General features: G+C 48.2%; 1 protein-coding gene and 1 long non-coding RNA gene across 2 annotated transcripts; both read left to right on the top strand.

Annotated features, from left to right (window-relative positions):
• The first annotated feature begins 4,257 nt into the window (after positions 1-4,257).
• Positions 4,258-5,620, top strand: LOC120962779 (uncharacterized). Its single transcript, XR_005753707.2, has 2 exons — positions 4,258-4,403; positions 4,884-5,620. It is a non-coding gene; the product is annotated as an uncharacterized lncRNA (long non-coding RNA).
• Positions 5,621-11,625: 6,005 nt separating this feature from the next.
• LOC109738867 (uncharacterized) lies at positions 11,626-15,363 on the top strand. Its single transcript, XM_020297971.4, has 2 exons — positions 11,626-14,927; positions 15,019-15,363. The coding sequence occupies exon 1, from the start codon at positions 12,435-12,437 to the stop codon at positions 14,835-14,837; it is 2,403 nt and encodes an 800-aa protein (XP_020153560.3). The 5' UTR covers positions 11,626-12,434; the 3' UTR covers positions 14,838-14,927; positions 15,019-15,363.
• Positions 15,364-20,079: the final 4,716 nt, after the last annotated feature.

Genomic DNA, 20,079 nt, shown 5'->3' with positions numbered 1-20,079 from the left:
AGAGCCTCGACCTCGCGTGGCCTCGATGCCCAGGCTGGAGAGGGAAATGGGTAGGGGCTTCTTCTTGGCGCGTATAGCAAGTCCGTCAGGGGGGGAACAGGGGTGCCTGAAGCCGCCATCCTCGAGTCGTCGCCTAGCCATCCCGCGTCGTTGCTTGCCAGGCTTGGCGCCAAGTCACGACGACCATAGGGTGGCGTCTCGGCGCGGCCCCAGGAGGGGCCGCCCGACCTCGCCACGCCCGGAGGTAGTGTATCCTGGGTAGGATAAACGGCGTCACGGGTCAGGTTGGTGTCGTGAGGTCCTCTAGGTCGCCCGAGGAGGGGCCTGCGGGTGTAGCGGGGGCCGGCGCGTGCCCCTGGCAACGCTTGCGACGTAGGCAAGGTGTAGAAAGGTGTTGCGCCCTTGCAGGCGTCATCGAGCAGCTCAGCGACCCGCTCCAGTAGGGCGTCATGGCCGCCTTCCACCAGTCTGCATCGCAGCAGCTCCCGTGCCACGATGAGCGCAACTCACGTGTTCACCTGCTCCCGGCGGGTGTGTAGCATTGTCGCCGCAGCATAGCTCGAAGATCGCGTGGTGGCGCGGTTGTGGCATAGCGCGGGAGCGGGCGGTGGCGGTCCTTGCCGCCCACGGGCGACGATGCTGGGCGGCGTGTGGGCTACGAGGAGTGCGGAGTGGAGATCTTCTTGGGCGAAAGGCGCTGCTCGGGCAGGCCGAGCAGCCCAGTGCTCAGTGTGAGCTCAAGGAACGTCAGCCATAAGAACGGCGGAGCGGTGGTGAGCCAACCGACGGAAGAGAGGCTTCGACGCACCCCTACCTAGCGCGCCAAATGTCGGATTCGGGGCTCCGCAGACCTAGATTCGAACTCTGGGGTGTGTGCGAAGAACTCAAACTCCCAGTCTGCCAACTCGTCGATCTCACGGCCTAGCTCGATGAACTGGAAGGAAATGGAACAAGGCAATTTACCCAGGTTCGGGCCACCTTGTGGTGTAAAACCCTACTCCTGCTTTGTGGTGGATTAGCCTCGAGGCGGGCTGAGGATGAACTACTACAGTGGAAGAACAACCTTAGGAGGTGTGTTCGTGTGTTTGCGTGAGCTAGTGAGGGTGCGGATGGATGAATGATCCGTCGTCCCCTATGGTAGTGGCTAGGCTATACTTATAGTGTCCTTGGTCCTCTTCCCAAAATGAAGGCGCGAAGGGATCCCACAATGGCCAAATTCAAAGGGAGACAACTAGTACATCTTATCCTGATGAAAGGTGGTCTTCGCCTGCAAAGCCTCTGGTCGTGACGCCGTGGTGGGCTCGGCGATGACCTCCGTCCTGCCGTCCTGGCGGTCTTGGTCTTGTAGCATGGAAATGGAAACCTTTGGTTGATGCCTAGGGACTCTGCGCCTGCGCTTGCCTCTTTAGCACCAAAGAGGAAACCTGCTATACTGCACCCGCTGGCGCCCGCCTGGCCTTGGTCGTCATGGCTCACGTCATCCGAACCTCGCGAGGTGAGGGCTCGCATAGAAATCTCCGCTCCTAGGAGCCAGCCTAAGGAGGCCACTACTTCTGGAGGTCTTGGCGGCGTCCGCCTCGTGAGGGTCTTGTGTTGTTGGTGTTGAATATAGGTCGTACTAGGCCATCGATGGAGCCACGCCGTGGGCCGCAGGCAGGCAAGTCTGGGTACCCCGGTTCCCAGAACGCTGACGATGCGTCTCCAATGTATCTATAATTTTTTTTATTGTTCCATGCTATTATATTATCTGTTTTGGATGTTTTATATGCATTAATATGCTATTTTATATTATTTTTGGGACTAGCCTATTAACCTAGAGCCTAGTGCCAGTTTCTGTTTTTCCTTGTTTTTGAGTTTTACAGAAAAGGAATATCAAACGGAATCCAAACGACCTGAACTTTACGATGAATTTTTATGGACCAGAAGAGACCCACGGGGCATCGGAGATGGACCAGAGGAGTCCCGAGGCAACCACAAGGGTGGAGGGCGCCCCCCCTAGGGCACACCCCCTGCCTTGTGGCTCCCTCGGGAACCCCCTTGATGTGAAACCGACGCAAAAAATTCCTATAAATTACGAGACCCCCAGAAAGAAACCTAGATCGGAGTTCCGCCGCTGCAAGCCTCTGTAGCCACGAAAACCAATCGGGAGCCCGTTCCGACACCCTGCCGGAGGGGGAAACCATCACCGGAGGCCATCTTCATCATCCCGGCGGTCTCCATGATGAGGAGGGAGTAGTTCACCATCGGGGCTGAGGGTATGTACCAGTAACTATGTGTTTGATCTCTCTCTCTCTCTCTCGTGTTCTTGATTTGGCACGATCTTGATGTACCGCGAGATTTGTTACTATAGTTGGATCATATGGTGTTTCTCCCCCTCTACCTTGTGATGAATTGAGTTTTACCTTTGAGATTTCACTATTATCGGATTGAATACTATTATGGATTTGATAACACTTGATGTATGTCTTGCATGGGATACCCGTGGTGGATGTTCTATTGATTCACTTGATGTATGTTTTGGCACTCAACTCACGGATTCTCGAGGTGACATTGGGGTAATCTATGCATAGGGGTTGATGCACGTTTTCGTCCTTGTTTCTCTGATAGGAATCTTGGGGCACTCTTTGAGGTTCTTTGTGTTGGATTGAATATTATGAATCTGAAGTTGTTTGATGCATATCGTATAATTGACCTACGGATACTTGTGGTGACATTGGAGTATCTAGGTGACATTAGGGTTGATTGATGTGTATCATATGGTGTTATTTTACTACGAACTATAGGGCTGTTTGTGACACTTATAGGAATAGCTCAATGGATTGATCAGAAAGAATAACTTTGAGGTGGTTTCGTACCCTACAAACAATTTCATCTTATGTTCTTCGCGATCAGAACTTTGGAGTGACTCTTTGTTGCACGTTGAGGGATTGTTATATGATCCAGTTATGTTATCATTGTTGAGAGAATTTGCACTAGTGAAAGTATGAACCCTAGGCCTTGTTTTCAAGCATTGCAATACCGTTTTTGCTCACTTTTGTTACTAGTTACCTTGCTGTTTTTATATTTTCAGATTACAAAAACCTATATCTACTATCCATATTGCACTTGTATCACCATCTCTTCACCAAACTAGTGCACCTATACAATTTACCATTGTATTGGGTGTGTTGGGGACACAAAAGACTCTTTGTTATTTGGTTGTAGGGTTGTTTGAGAGAGACCATCTTCATCCTACACCTCCCACGGATTGATAAACCTTAGGTCATCCACTTTGAGGGAAATTTGCTACTGTCCTACAAAACTCTGCGCTTGGAGGCCCAACATGAGTCTACAAGAAGAATGTTGCGTAGTAGACATTAGCGGGCGGGCGCCTGCCACTTGTAGAGACTTTGTTGTGGGGGGCGCTCCTAGATCCTCGCCACTGGTGTGTCTGGAAGCTGTGGCGTGTGCTCCTAGATGCTCGCCATTGGTGTGTCTGGAAGCTGTGGCGGGTTTTTTGTAGCGCCCTCCACTGAGTGTCAGTCATACAAATTAAAACTTTCACATCCACGTCAACATTTATGTTGTCATGGCTGCGTTTTTCATAAAACCCATATCAGAATACATTGGTAAGAATAAGAGAGGACAAAATATTGTTGCATACATTAACCACCAGCTCTAATTGTTTGCAACCATGACTACAAATGCCCCAACTAAATATTCGTAGCTAGGTAGCAGCCAACATATAGTAGGAGAAACACGATTGACGATACAAACATGCACCAGTTAATTAGTCCTGATAATGACATAGTACTAGGACCTACTCCACTCTTTTAGGATAAATTGAAAAGAATAAGAAAACCCCTGCATCTCCATGGTGGAGCACGGAGATCCACCGATCTCCAATTTCTGGTCTGCACTCATTCAATATTTGCCGCCATTCATCAATTTTGAGGCATCCATCTAGTGGTCTGCAGTCAAGTAGGTGCCTTTGAAATTGGTCTTCTGACGAGAAATAATTGCCACCTCATCTTTCGCATCCATCGCTGCAGGCACAACAACTCTTGGGAGATTCTGTTGAAGAACAACATAGTAACATTGTAAGCAATGTAGTTTATTTAAGATGGACTAATGGCACCAATAATAGTACAAAATCATACCATGCATTTCTTATGAATGTTGGTATTGCTCAACTTGTGAACTAGTGGTACGTATGGTGTAGTATTTGGACCACCTCCGTAAGTGCCCTTAAACTAGCGCGGCTCTTAGCCCCTCGTTGCTGCTATTGGCACCTTATCCACCACGCATGTTTTCTCTCTTACTCACTCTCCCCTCACACACTCTCTTGCTCGCTCTCTGCTGTCTCCCGCCAGCCGCTACCATCGCCTGGCGCCGCCCGCTGTTGCCCTCGCTCCTCCACCGGGGTATATCTCCCTCCTCCCTCCCTTCCTCCCTTCTCCCTCCATGGATGGATTAATGCCTGGATGAATTGATAGATGTATGGATGGATTGTTAGATGTATGGATGGATTGATTATGGACGTTGTTCGATGGATGGATGGATGGATGAATTTGTAGATTTTGGCTATTGTCTATTGGTGGTGTTGTTTTTTCTGTTGTTCAATGCTAATGTGAGAATGATGAACGGTGCTGCTCATACAATTTTTATGAATGATGTATACAAGAATGAAAAATATTAAAACTGCTAATAGAATAGAATAGAAAAATTAGTAGTAGAGAATAGATAATTTTAAGCAAGAAATAGTAATAGAATAAAGAATTGAGGTATCGAATAGGAAATGTTTTAGATATCAAATAGGTTTTTTTAATACATAAATTTTGAGGTATCCAATAAAATATAATTTTTTTAGGAATTTAAATTAACCAAATACCTTAAAATTTTAGGTACCGAATAAAATATAAAAATGTTGTTGCCAATTATATCGATGATCTAAATTTGTCACTCGGTGAAATATGCACGCTTTCTCGTGTCATGTCTCCTTGGAGTGATCATCATCGGAGCTTCCTCTACTTCCTCAGCTGAGTGGGTAAGATAAAAGTTCACCACCTCCTCCTCCTATGCTCTTTGTTTCATGTCACTAAAACATTTTGTCGAGAGTGGTACGGTTTGTATATATGATGATATTTGGACATGTATTGGTTGTCTCTTTGGACATGTGTATAATTTTGCAGGGAACACCTCCGAGTGGTATATTTTTGCCGGAATGTTGATTTGTTTCCTTTCTGGCAATTTTAAGGCGCTCGATGTGTCCTATTTTAGCAAAGATCATGCCGAATTTGTTGGTTTGTTGGGATCCGATCTTCTTGGAGTTCTATTCGATGTAATCCTTTTTTACGGTGTGTTTGTTGGGATCCGATGAATTGTGGGTTTATGATCAGATTATTCATTGAAAGTAATTGAGTCTTTTCTGAACTTTATTATGCATGATCGTTATAGCTTTGTATTTCCCTCTGATCTATCTGTTTGGTTTCGCCAACTAGACTGATTTATCTTCAATGAGAGAGATTCTTTATGGTGGGTTCAATCTTGCGGCGCTCTATATCCCAGTGACAAAAGGGGACAAGACACATATTTGTATTGTTGTCATTAAGGATAAAACGGCGGAGTTTATTCATGTTGATTGGGTTTACTTTGTCTACATCATGTCATCTTGCTTAAGGTATTACTCCGTTTTTCATGAACTTAATACCATAGATGCATGCTGGATAGTGGTCGATTGGTGGATTAGCTGTAGTAGATGCAAGGAGTCGGTCTACTTGTCTCGGACGTGATGCGTATATACATGATCATTGTCGTGAATATGTCATAACTATGCGCTTTTATATCAATTGTCCAACAGTAATTTGTTCACCCACCGCACTTTATGTGCTCGAGAGAGAAGCCTCTAGTGAAAACTATGGCCCCCCGGTCTACTTTTATCATATTATAAAAACAAAAATACCTTGCTGCAATTTATTTACTTTTATTTTACTTTTCCATTTATGCATCTACCTATACAAGATTTGATCCTTGCAAGTAACGAGTTCAACAGGATTGACAACCCTCTTGCCCGGTTGGATGCAAGTATTTGCTTTTGTGTGTGCAGGTATTGTTCACGAGGCTTTGCGTGATTCTCCTATTGGTTCGACAAACCTTGGTTCTCGCTGAGGGAAATACTTATCTCTACTATACTACATCTCCCCTCCTCTTTGGGGAAAATCCCAACACAGCTCACAAGTAGCAGATGCTAAGCATTGTCTCGTATAATTGTTTGTGATGGCTCACCCGATCGCACACGAGCTCTTTTCGCCCCGCGTGTGTGACTGAAGGATTCACCGACGATTTATATGAGTCGTGTGGGATGCACCCCCTATCTCTCGCACATGCAAGACGATGATTTAAAAATGTGTCACGTAAAGGGGGTAAAAACCCGTTTGCATAGGAGGTATCTGCAATAGTGCGCTACCGCCCCAACCGCCCCGCTTGTGAGAAGGTAACTGCCCTCGGCAATGCTTGACGTCGTTCTGGCCTCACAATAGCTGGGCATCCCGGATGCCTGGATGTTGGAGGAAGCAGATGCCTCCGAGGACATGGGAATGACTTGCCGCAACACCACGCCAACATCGGGCATGCCCACGTCCTGTTCAATGAAATGGATGACCTAGACACAACCGATGTAGGTATATTGTTTCCCCCATGACATTGTATTGGTTGCTCTGTTTGTTTCATATACCACTGGGTTGCTTGCATCGTTAGCCCAATACAGAAAAACAAATTAGGATGTTGTTTCATAGTGATGCATATTTTAGGATACATACATGATGAACTTGAGAAATGAAGGTCAAGAGCCTATCATTATGACTTGGCTGGTACGAATTCCTCTTTATTTCATGTTGGGTAAACATCAGGCACTAAAAAAGGAAGGCACCAAAGGCAAGAGGTTCGACATTCACAACACATGAGGATGTATAGTTGTGTGAAGCTTGGTTGGCCATAAGCATGGATCCTATTTGTGGAACCAAGCAAAAGGGCGTTAAATATCGTTAAAAAATCCAAAAGCATTACCATGAACATAAGAACTATGTGTAGACAAACCATATGCATACCACCCGCAAATGAGGGCTCTCTCCAACATACATGGTCCATCATCCAAGAGAGCGTCAACAAGCTTTGCGGTTTTTATACACAAGTGGTTGGATGGAAGCAAAGTGGAGTTAGAGTCGATAACCATGTAAGTTTGACTTGCTTCACATTGCATCATTTCTATTGCTAGCTTCTTCTTTTTTCATTATCTTGTGTGATTCTAGTTTACTAGATGGGGGCAAGCCATTCACTTTGTGCCCTTTGTTAATTGAAATTGAATGGGAAACTAAAGTGGCAACTTGCCGTTGAAGAGCTAAAAAATCCCAAGTGAGGGGCAGATGGACAAGCGACCATGCCAAAGAGAACCGACATGTGAAGGAGAGGTACAAGAGAAACAAGTTGGAGGAGGGGAGGGTCGCGGCAAGAGAAATGTCTGCCACATGGGCGAACATTTTTCCAACCTAGGAGAAGGAGAGGTACAAGTTCTTCTCGGATGTTGTTCGACCGAGAGGGGATGCGGGAAGTTGAACATTGGGAGGGAGAAGATAGACATGAAGAAGTAAGAGAAATGGGCAAAATGGGAGTTTCAAAAGGCAAGGCAATGGAATCAATTGAGCTCGGAAAAGAGAAGTTGAGGCTTGCGAGCGACACATGATAATGTTGCAGGACACTAGCCCTTTGGATAAAGAAGGCAAGAAGTGGTTGATTAACAAGAAGAAGGCTGAAAGGATAGGATAGAGCTCCCACGACGCACCCCGCGTGTGCCACAGGAGAGCTTGCGCCGCCGCCGTCCCTAGGCTCCTCCCTCCTCCTCTCCTCCCCCCCCCCCCCCACGCTGCCAGAGGGCGTAGCCGGGCAAAGCCCGTGCGGCGCTAGCGGTGGAGGGGCTTTCCTCCCATTCCTGTAGGGTGTTTTGGGAGGATCGTCCTTGCGGGGGCGCTGGGCCGGCGAGGCCTCTGGCGGCGTTGCAGGGTGGTGGTGGTGTCGATCTGCTGCGGGGGCGTGCCCGGGTGCAGCCGCGTCCTGCACGCCAGATCCAGGTCGATGGCGGTGGATGGCGGGCGTAGGCAGGCGGGGATGGTTGGCTGGCGGTGGCATTGGTCCTCGCGGCGCGACACTCTCCTCCTTGGCCTATTGTAGCTTCGCCGGTCCAAGTGGCTAGCGTGCTAGTGGCGGCGGCTCCTGGATCAAGATCTGGCGCGGACAAGTGGCGTGGGGGCGGGTTGCGACCTCGGCGGCGCGCTGCATTTGCTGCAGGGCGGCTCGGGGCTACTCCTCGGGGTCCCAGCGTGGATGTGGGCTGCCACAGCATGGTGGTGGCTCATGGCGGTAGTTTGGGTCATTTCACGGCAGTGGTTGGACATCTTCGGCGTTGACCCGTCGGTGAGCAGCCTGTGTCGGCATTCGATCCCTCTCCTCGTCGTCCGGACGCTGCCTTCGTCAAAGGGTTGGCCCTCTCCCAGGTGTGGTCCATCACTCGTCTCGCGCCCGGTGCTGCGGGACCGAACTCGTCTCGCGACCGGCAACAGGACCGAAATCGTCTCGCGCCCAGCAGCAGGACGGGACGATGCAGGCCAGTTTTGGCTGGCCTATTGGGTCTCGGTGCTGGGGGCCGCCCAGGGGTGCGAAAGGTGGGGCCTTTCCACTCGTCTCTTTGGTTGGGGTAGCAGCAGGTCTGGGGTGTCGTGGTGTCAAGGTCTTGGATGTCGGGGCGGTGGCCCCGGTGGTGGTAGCGCGGTGCTCATGGGCAGAACCAGTGGCTCAATGTTGCCAGGTGGCCATGACCGTGTGGGCAGCGTAGTCGCTTGGGGTGTGGCGTTCGATGACGGTGAGTGTTGGCCGGGGTGAAAACATGTTTGATCTTTGGACGGACCAGCGACGGCAAAGCTCCTTCCCTTCCTGAAGGCGTTGCGGCGGCTCTCATTGCCTGTCGTGTTGCTCCAGGGGAAACTCTGATCCTCGAGTCGGGCGGTGCCGGTGCTCCAGTGTCGTAACCTTCCTGAAGGCGCCGCCTTGGAGCCCACGGTTCATCGTATGCTGCTTCATCTCTTCGCGGTCATGTGTTCACGATTGAGGACTCTGGTTGCTCTTGTAGTGTTAGGAGTGGTTTTGCCGCGCTCAGCGCCTATGTATCATGCCTTGGGTGTGTGCGTGTGTTGTGGTTGCTTAGTCTGATTGTAGATGCTCTAGGACTTATATGTTTGCTATTGTTTCAGTACAACAAATATGTGTACCATACATCGTGGTATCTTACCGAGAAAGGGTTTCCCCCGCTTTGTATTACAAAGAAACCAACACCGATCACATAGCAATTGCTGGGGCGAGTAGCACAATAAGCCCAAAAGAAAGAGAAAGAACAAAGAAGAAGAAACAAAAGCCAACAACGATAGCTCGACAAAGCACGGATGACCTGCCACCGCTGCACCCTTCAGAATCGACCCACCACAGTCCAAGGCACCGATCCACCACGTACCAAGCAGCACCTCCAAGAAGGAATGCGACACCAATGACGTTGCTACCCGGACGTGTCCTAGGGTTTCTCCCAGCACGCGGAAGGGAGTGGGGGCTGGATACCACCGACACCCTCCAGGAAGGGATGGAGGCACCCGCAGGTGTCACCGCTTCAGAGCCGGAAGAACCGGCAAGGATTTCCCACGCACTCCAAATCCCACTGCCCAATCGGGCCGAAACCAACCAGCCAACTCGCCGCCGACCAGCATGCGCCACCGCAATCTTGACGCCACCCACGCCGCCTCATTGAGATCACCACCACGAGGCCAAGAGGACGGAGAGAGAAGCACCAGGCGTCGGGAGCAGCAACACCGAAGCCGTGCGGGAGGGAACCACCTCCACCGCTGTTGTGCGGGAGGCACGTGCCTCCGGCACCGTCGCGGTCGCCATCCGGATGCGGCAGCAGGGCATACTAGGCCACCCCTGGCCCGGTCAGGCCAAAATTAGGCCCGCAAAGTCCCACCGGCCACGCTGCAGTAGGTCGTCACCAGCGCCGCCAGCACCCACCCGCGATCCTCCCCCCCCCCCCCAGACCCAGATGGGCCCAAAGGGCCCAGATCTGGGCCGAGCGGGCACCGCCAAATCACGCCGCCGCGTCACCCTGCCACCAATGGCAGCGCAACCGCCCAGCAAATCGCCCGCGACCACGGCAGAGAACCCCGCCGCCTAGGAGCACCACGCGGCGCCGCTCCGCCCCGCGTCAGAGCGACCCGAAAGGGGAAAGGCCAGCGGCCGCCCTGGCCAGGCTCGGCGCCGGACGCCAGCAACGGCAAGGGAGGGAAGAGGGAGGGCTCGGGGAGGAGGTGCCGGGGGCGCGGCCGGTCGCCCGCGGGGGCGACGCGCGATCGCGAGGGGCGGGGGGCTAAGTCAAACCAATTCTGTATTCACATCGTGTTATCTTTGGTGACAGTGTGTTGACCTCGAGAGAATTGATGAATTGCATTGTACAGGCCACAAGGTGGGGAATCAAATAAGCAATGCGACTTCGGGATCTACACTTGGGAGTACTTTTCTTTACGTTAATTATCGCCAACCTTGCCAATTTGGAAGATCTATGAATAAAAAATTCCCTGTGTCCGGTCAATGCGCTAGTCAAGTTCAATATTACTATCCAAGTCAAGTTTTGCTGTGTTTTCTTTTGCGGGGTAGATTTATTGCTGCTAACCCTGATACTTACTGATAGTTAGGGTACGTGTACCTACGCTTCTTCACCACCAGTTCACCACAAGGTTCTGCCATGGATGGATAGCTTCCGAGTCCTGGTATGAGATGGCTCCTCCCTTTTCTCCGTAGCCGTGCACTTGTAGCGCGCTTCTTCAGTTTTTGTGCCAAATGAAAGGATGATTTGCATGCTGCATTGGCCATCTTCCTCTCTTTCATTTTTGGAACAATAATTATATGCATATTTCTTCCATGTATCTGTTACAAGACTAACCATGGTCGCCGACTTGTCAGTACTGTAGGTACAGTTAGGGACTGACGGAGGAACATGAATCAATCATCTTGAGGCCCTGTTTGGTTTGGCTGTGGATTTCTAAAAATAGCTGTAAAAAATCTGTTGTGAAAAAATAGCTGTGGAAAATCTGATGTGAAAAAGATGTAGGTCATTTGGCAAACCAGCTGATACAACTTTTTTCAGATTTTGGCCCGCGGCGGAATCAGATTTTGGAAAGCACGTCCTGGGCTGCTTTCGTTTTTGGTTCAGATTTTGGCAGCGGATTTCTGGAATCGGATTCTGCTGGGTTCGCCCTTTGGTTCAGATTCTGCTGCGCGGCAGCGGAATCCGTCGATAAAAGCTGAACCAAACAGGGCCTGAAGCTGGTAATAGCTCGCTGCGGAGATAAGCAACAACTCACTCGGATCTCATAGTCCCCTTTCCCGTCGAGGTATGTCCATCCATCCCCTGCATATTGCTTAGGTGCTCGTTACGTATCTGATAAACTGAAAAGACAAAAAAAACTGCAATGAAGAGCTTACAAAAGACTGTGCTTAAGAGTTGATTTGGATCAATTTAGAGACTGTACCAAAGTATGTTTTCATACTGTATATTTATTTTTTACAGTTTCATGGTTATTTGTTTGGGATTTTTTTCTGTAGACTTGATCAAACGTAAAACTGTTTCGACTTAAGGAAAAATTTATTGGCCTCGCTCAGCTCACCTGGATGGATAGAGCACATAGTACACAGTGGCTTGCTATTTGTCGCTTTTAAACCTTATAAGCAGTATTTATTGTGGTTAAGAAACAACTTTGGTCCTCATTCTGTGTAACTTCACTAGCAGGACGTATAGGCTGCTGCACACAAGAGCGAGAATGTCAGGAAAAATGGTGGATGCGCGCGGCGTAATCACATCCATTTTCATCATGTTGAAAGAGGACATGTACGTCCTCATCCGCATCGAATTCTTGGTGGCACTAGTCACGATGATGTTCCTGGTGATGTTCATCGTGGACTTTCACCGCTGCCGGTCTCGCAACTTGATGGCAATCAACATGCTGCAGATCATTGATGGCCTGTCCGATCATATTGTGTATTATCTTCTAGGGGCCATGCAGTCTGCAAGCTTCAGCAATCAGATGTTCCCGGTCTGGTCCATCGTGCTGGTGAGCCTCCGTGCCAGCCTCGGCTACCTCTCTGGGTATGGCATCACGGACCGCGAGCGGCAGCTCACTGAGGCAGCAAACGTGATAAAGTTCATAGTAGCAGGGGTCTTGAATGGCACACGCGGCCTGGAGTTTAATGACCCACTCTGGTTACTCTAGGCCATTCTGGTGCTGAGGAGCGTGTGCAGATTTCTCGCACATCATAGGGCGATCAAATCCTTGTGGCACGGCCGTAGCTCGGAATTCCTCCCGGAGTACATGCAGGAAAGCCGCAGCGACCGTGAAAAGGGCGAAAACTTGGACAGCCATCAAATGTACCTGGTTTACGGAGAGTCAAGTCAGAAGGTCAAATTGCAGAGGCCTGGGTATACTCTGCATCTCAATGTCGTCAATCCTGGATCACTCATCACACTGGATAAGATTTCAGATTGCCCTGGGCATCTGCTGAGCTCCAGCAACAGCAACACCAACAGCAACAGCAACAACAACAGCAACAGCGACAGCAAGAGCAACAAATACAAGGATATGAGCCTGGCCTTCACACTGTCAAGGCTGCTTCGCTGTAGGCTTGAAGACGCAACGCTGCACCAAGATATCAAAGATGAGATATGTGGTCTAATCATTTCAAAAGTTACTGGTCAAGAAAAGATGGAGGCCAAGAGGATATTCAGAATCCTACAGTGGGAGCTTGGATTTGTCAGAGACTACTTTTACACCCTCTACCCTATGGTCTTCTGTCAAGGTCTTTCTTCTCTCTGCTTCAGCGTCTTGCTGTCCATGGTGACCTTCGCTGCCGCATTTTGGCTGGCGATCAGCATCCGCAAGGCCTACGAGCCCACCGAAGAAACCGTTGTGCTCTGGGTGGGCGGATGGAATGTTGACGTTATCATCACTTGGGTGTTCCTCTTCATGATGTTCAAGGAGGTATGGGAGATCATCACCTACCTGCTATCAAACTGGACAAGATTACTCCTTGTGTGCAAATATGTGCAGCAGAGCATGGAGAGTGAGCAGCGCCAACGTTCAAGGAGGTCTGGGAGATTGTCACCAACTGAGTATCTGATAAGTTTGTTCTTTGCCTCCAAAATTGCTCTCACGGAGAGTATGACAAGTTTGTTATTTGTCTCCAAAATTGCTGACCCATGGGATGGCCAAATCGATCAGTATGATTTCCTGCAGTCCTGTACTTACAACCCATCATTTTGGGAAAAGGCAAAATCAGTTACCCTGGGAAAGACTGCAAGAAAATTAGATGGCAGAATATGTGGTGAGCCTATCAAGATCTCCGAATGTGTAAAGAAAGCAATCCTGCAGGCACTCGGCAAAATAGGCCTCAACAATGATCAGCTTCCCAGAGAAATCCCATCACTTAACGCAGGCAACCATTTTCAGAGGTACAAATGGGCCTGCATGGATCTAGACACATGCTCTCAGGTCATTCTGGTGTGGCACATCGCCACCAGCTTCTGCCAAATCAAGCTGGTGAAAGAGGGTGAAATTGATTTATCCAAGCCCGGGTTTGTGAGCTCAGCCTGGTCATATCTGAAAACACTCTGCCGCCCTTCCAAGCCATGCATTGTAGATGATAAAATCCAAAAGCAACTTGACCTCAAGACTAATTACGACACCGCAACCAGCTTGTCACGGTACTGTGCTTATCTGCGGGTTTTTCGGCCTGAACTGTTGCCGGATAGTTTTGTTGTACCAGACTTGATATTTCTAGAAACCTTGCAAAAAGCTCAGGAACAAGCCGATGATTGCAACTTGAAATGGTGTTGGTATAATAAACTTATGGTAGTAGCGCAAGAAGCTGCGGAAAACAATCAGGATGCTGCACGAAACCATGTGGATAGGAGGCTGAGCATGAACATAGTGCAGCAAGGTGCTACTTTAGGCAAGGACCTGATTTCCATGGATAAAGAAATGCGTTGGCAGATTCTAGCTGGAGTGTGGGCTGATTTATTTGTGCACATCGCCCCCAGTTGGAATGCAGTAGATCACAAGAACAACCTTGAGTCAGGAGGTGAGTTCATAACCCTCATATGGGCATTGCTTTGCCACTGTGGCATCGAGAAGAGCAGCATGTGGAAGAATGGTAAAGTATGTGAAAGCAATGCTCAAGTACAAACCAGTAACACTGAGTCCACGGAGGAGCAGCAAGAATCTGAAAGCAATGCTCAGGTATCTCAGGAAAATAATACTGAAACCAGCAACACTGAGCCCATGGAGCAGCAAGAATTTGAAAGCGACGCTCCAGAACCTCAGGAAAATAATACTGAAACCAGCAACATTGAGCCTGAGAAGCAGCAAGAATCTGAAAGCAATGCTCAGGTGTCTCAGGAAAACAATACTGAAACCAGCAACACTGAGCCCGTGGAGCAGCAAGAATCTGAAAGCAATGCTCCAGAACCTCAGGAAAATAATACTGAAACCAGCAACACTCAGCCCGTGGAGCAGCAAGAATCTGAAAGCAATGCTCAAGTACCTCAGGAAAATAATACTGAAACCAGCAACATTGAGCCCGTGGTGGAGCAACCAGAATCTGAAAGCAATGCTCAAGTACCTCAGGAAAATAATACTGAAACCAGCAACACCGAGCCAGTGGACGAGCAACCAGAAGCTGAAAGCAATGCTCAAGTACCCCAGGAAAATAATACTTAAACCAGCAACATTCAGCCCGAGGAGGAGGAGCAATACGATGAGGATGAGACTGAGTGATCAAGACTCTGATACAAGCAGATTTACATGAAGGTGAGTGCGTGATTATCTACTTTTACATGTGTGTATTTTTATTTTTATTTTTTGTGGCTGTAAATGTGTGTACTTTACCATGTACCTGCAGCATGCCGACACTACGATTGGTTAGAATAGTAAGTGGTGAATTCACTTGGAGGACTATTGGAGCAAGTGAAAGAAGCCCCTTGAACAGATTCACTGCATTTGTTGGAGCAAAGGACTTGTGGTTTGCAAAGTATATGTGTGAAGAGCCCCTGTCTGGGCCATCTGAATGTTGTTGTTGATGATGCTTCTTACTGTCATCTTTGATTGACTGTTGTGTATTTCACCAGACACTCTGGGATAAACTTGTATGGTGATTTCTTTTGTCATGTTATATTTTCTGTTCTGCTTGCTGTATCAGATGAAAAAAGGATGCAAGTTAACGTTATTGTCCTATATCTTAAAAGTAGCCAAATTTGTAAGCTGGAATTCCCAGCAAACACTTGTTTATGTGGGGGCCTTTTACACACTTAGATATCGGGAAGAGAAAAATAATGACCGTTTTGACACGCACTGGCCTTTTCCTATTCAATGATGTGATCGATAGTTTGACTCTTCAGGAGGTCAGTATGTCGGGGCAGGAATTCATTTGGGCCAATAACTACGAAAAACTCGATAAGGTACTAATGAATACCGAATGGGAGCTAAAATTTCCTATGAGAACCGTGCGGGCCCTAGAGCGTATAGATACACTTTAGGACCATGCACCCATCATTCTCGATTCTAACTCTACGAGCCCATCGGTTCGCCACACTTTCAAATTTGAATTGGGATGGTTGCACCCGGGTGGATTTGTATATGTAATCAAGAATGTATGGAGAGGCTCGCCGTTGGTTGTACATCGATCCAGAGGTGGAACTTTAAAATAAGGGCCACAAGGCAGCTCCTATCTAGATGGGCGAAACACAGAGTGGTATGCACAAAAATGGAAACAAAAGCCTCTCCATCATTATTGATGATGTCCACAAAATCGCAAAGACTCGCATCCTGTCTCAACAAGAGATTGATCTAAAAAATCAACCTAAGATTGCACGTCTAACGCGAGAAGAGGAAATCAAATGGTACCAAAGATCAAAAGCAGACTTCCATCTTGGAGGGAGACAACGATACACAATACTTTCAAACGGTCGCGAGTGGTCCGCATAGGAAGAAGTGTATTTTGTCTCCAACAAGATGAGGAGTGGATCAAAGGTCAGGCAGAGCTAAACTATCATATCTCCAAATAATACAAGTCACTGTCCGGGGCTCCGGATGAAGAGAATTTCACCCTGGATGAGACCAAAACAGATGATATTCCACAAGTGACGACAGAAGAAAATGGTATCCTCACTGTACCTTTCTCTGAAGAGGAGGTGAGAGCTGCAGTGTTTCAAATGGAACATAACAAAACTCCAGGCCTAGATGGCTTCCCCGCAGAATTCTATCAGAATTTCTGGGTTGTCATCAATTCTAACCTAATGGATTTGTTCAATTGTCATCATGCCGGCCAACTTGACCTATCAAGGCCAAATTTTGGCGGGGTTGTTGTGTAAGGAGGTTGAGTGGATCCAACAATATAGACCCATATGCCTCCTTAAAGCCGGCTTCAAGATCTTCACCAAAGTAGCTACTAATAGGCTCAACACGGTTGCTGACTATGTCGTCCGACCATCTCAAACAACTTCCATGCAAGGAAGGAACATAAACGATGGAGTAGTGATCCTTCATGAGACCGTACACGAGATGCATCGAAAAAATATGAGTAGAGTAGTATTCAAAACTGACTTTGAAAGGGCTTATGACAAAGTCAAATGATTGTTTCTTCAACTGATCGTGAGAAGGGCTTCTCCAGGAAATGGCGCCGGTGGATGCAAAATTTTGTCACTGGAGGCAGTGTGGCTATCAAAGTTAATGATAATGTTAGCCATTACCTCCATACAAAAAATTGACTGCATCGGGTTGACCCGATGCCTCCAATGTTATTTGATGAAAAAGGGTTTCCCCTGCTTTATATTATAAAGCAACCGCACCAACATCACCAACATCCGACAACATCAACGATCCAAGGTTCAAGGTTCAAACAAAAGCAAAAGCAAAGAGTGCAAGAGTCTAGAATAAGTTCAGTTGGGGGCACAACAGAACAAACCCCTAAAAATGAAAGAGCCTACTAGCTAATCCGGCTCAGGTGGTGGTGGAGGGGGCGGGGGCGCAATGGATCCGGCGGTGGAGCGAAGTCCTGCGATGATGACGACGATGTTTTCCCGATCGAACTGCTTGCTAAGCGGTCTCTAGAGCTGTAAGAAGCCTCACATTTTGTAGATAGCGTCAGTCCCATGACATGGAATCACATGCTCAATCACGATTTTATTGTGCACATTTCATAAAGTCTAGGCGAGGGTACCCATCGCCACCCAAAGGGATGGGCGCGCCCTGCATGGAAAGCTAAGGATCTCCCAAAACATGTCCGGGAGATTATCATGACACCAAATCCCACCTACAACATCCCAGAAACAACTCCAAAGAAAGATCGCCGCTGGGCACCGGAAGAATATATGGTTGGAGTCCTCCGGCACCCCACATAGAGGGCATAGCCCGTCACTGGGGTCGTTCCTCTTCGGCACTTCCATACCCGAGGGTAGGCGGCCACGCACCCATTGCCACAAGAAGATGTGAATCTTCATCGGTAGTTTAATCTCCCATAGGAGAGTCAGTTCAGCTCAGCTAGACTTGGGGTGGCCAACAATGCGTGGTACAGGGATTTGGTTGAAAACGTGTCGCTCGGCTCAAGAGTCCAAGAAATGGCATCATGCTCAAGGGAGGGGGAGTGGAGGGCTATGCACTCCGGCAGCTCCTCCCACTATTGTCTCTCAAGTGGGCCGAAGGTACGCCGAAATGCGATGCACCCAAGGTCTGCTAGAGCCGCACCCACCATGCGTCACTTTTTCTACTTCACACCGGGACAAAGGGTGACGATAGCAATCCCCTTTGCCTCCCAGGCCGGGGCAGGATAAGGGGGGCGGCGGTCAACCATCAACTCTCGATATGCATATTGATCAATCAATCTTCGCGTCCTGCCAGTTCGCTAAGTAGACTCACTCTACTGAGGGGCAACAACTGCCCGTAGAGCAACAGCCTTGTCCATCAGTAGATTTCAACTCTACTTCCGCCGAAGCAAATCCATTCAACCAACAACTTGGGGCCGCGCTCTTCCGAAGAAGTATGACTATAACCCTAGCTCAAATCCAAGAAAAATATCCAGCTCTGCCAACAGCTGACGATCTCGACAGTAATGCTAAAGACGCCATTATGGGGATGCTCAAATTAAATACCAGTTTGAATGGGGCATTAAGATTTTATTTAGGATCGCAAAAGCCTTTTCGGGATGGAGTCTTTCGGATCCTGGGAATCTTCCAGGCTATCAAGATAGAATAGAGCAAATAATGCATAGTAATGGAAAGGATATCAATAGCTTGCAGGATTTGATAGAAAAACTTCGTTTGGAGTCATGGGACTCCAGACAGATAAATGCTATTCTCTATATGCCAATTCATTTTGCAGAAATTCAGGGATTGGAGAAAATGAGCCTTTAACGGAGGTACGATGCATTACCTTGTATGCGAAATCTAATGAAATTCTCATTCATTCCAAAAATGATTTTTGAGATAGAACAACTTGTTTATGGAGTTAGCCCCCAGTGGAGAAGCAAGGCTTCCAGGCTCACCATCAATCCAGGCAAAGCAATCTTCCCAAACTAACTAATTGTTGAATTAATACTTGCTATACTAATAGCTCTTCAATTTGTTTATTGCTGCTTCATTGCCCTTTCCCTTTGCTCTAGCGTTAGTCGCAGGAATCCCTTTTGTGTTAGTCGTAGTCATTTATTCATAGAAATCGTGGGAACCTACATCGTACCTTCCGTAGTCAATACGATGAAACCAAAGCCGTAGCAGAGGAAGGAACCGATCTGATAGTAGTATTGAGTTCCAATGGATTATTTATTTCATGACCCTTCACCCCATTCCTACTAGATATCCAGAATCTACTCCTCCGAATTCCTTGCCCGCTGACTGAAGAAGCTCCCTACTCCGGAATTCCTTGACCGCTGACTGAAGAAGCTCCCTACGGTGTCCAAATCGAGGGATCAATCCAACAATCTTCTCCTTTCATCAAAGGAGTAGGTGGAAGAGTTAAGAGAGAAATTAAGCGATAGTGGTTGAGCAGTGAGAAGTGCACAGGAAGTGTACTTCGAGCGATGGGAAGCTAGCATGAAAGGTAGAGCAGAGGTGATAACAATAATCTTTCATCCTGCAATGTACTCATAATTGAGAACTGGTAATGTGGATTTTGTTCCATGCAGCTACACCTTTTCGAAAGCAAATTCGAGGAAATCGGTTCTTTCTTCCCATCCCAACCTGTATCACTTGACTTTTAGATTGGCAAACTAATACTAGGTTGATGACTTCACTTCTCTTGGGAACTTGAGATTTAAACGTGTACACATACTAAAGAGCGCATAGAACCGTTCCGCGAACGGTCTGTCGCCCGACCACCGATCCAGCCAGAACAATGTGTTCATATCCTACCCAACCGAGATCGAAGATCCTATCTGAAGAACTGGCATCAACTATATGATTGATTGCCAGAATTGGGAGCCACCCGCTCTGGGGGCAAAAGCTAGGGGTTGCCCACGCAAATACTTTGCACGGATAATCTAGAGCCACAAACCCACTTCACCGGTCTCAATGCGCCACAACCACTTAGACAGCAAGGCGATGTGCATCCGCTTGGATGATATGACCCCGAGACCGCCTTGATCTTTTGGTTCGCATATCTCAGACCATTTAACCATGTGATACTTCTGCCGATCACCCTGTCCTGCCCAGAAGAATCTGGATATGTGTTTGGCAATCTCCTGGTGAAGGGATTCTTGTAAGCTATAGAATCCCATCATATACATCAACATGCTAATCATATGGAAGAGTTCATCAAGACTACTCGTGCCGCCTTGGAAAGCCAACACCCTTGCCATGGTTCAACTCGGTGCTGAACCTTGGCTAAGGTCGGGCGGAGGTCCTTTTCCTAGAGCCGGGAGTCACTAACCGGCAAGCCGATATAGGTAGTTGAGAATGATCCTGATCGACAATTA

The sequence above is a fragment of the Aegilops tauschii genome, chromosome 4 (genome assembly GCF_002575655.3).
Source record: "Aegilops tauschii subsp. strangulata cultivar AL8/78 chromosome 4, Aet v6.0, whole genome shotgun sequence".
Lineage (NCBI taxonomy): Eukaryota > Viridiplantae > Streptophyta > Magnoliopsida > Poales > Poaceae > Aegilops > Aegilops tauschii.
This window is presented reverse-complemented; position numbering and strand designations above follow the sequence as displayed.

Bases quoted from the DNA above. Each gene is read 5' to 3' on its own strand.
- LOC109738867 (XM_020297971.4), top strand. From the start codon at position 12,435: ATGCAGGAAAGCCGCAGCGACCGTGAAAAGGGCGAAAACTTGGACAGC.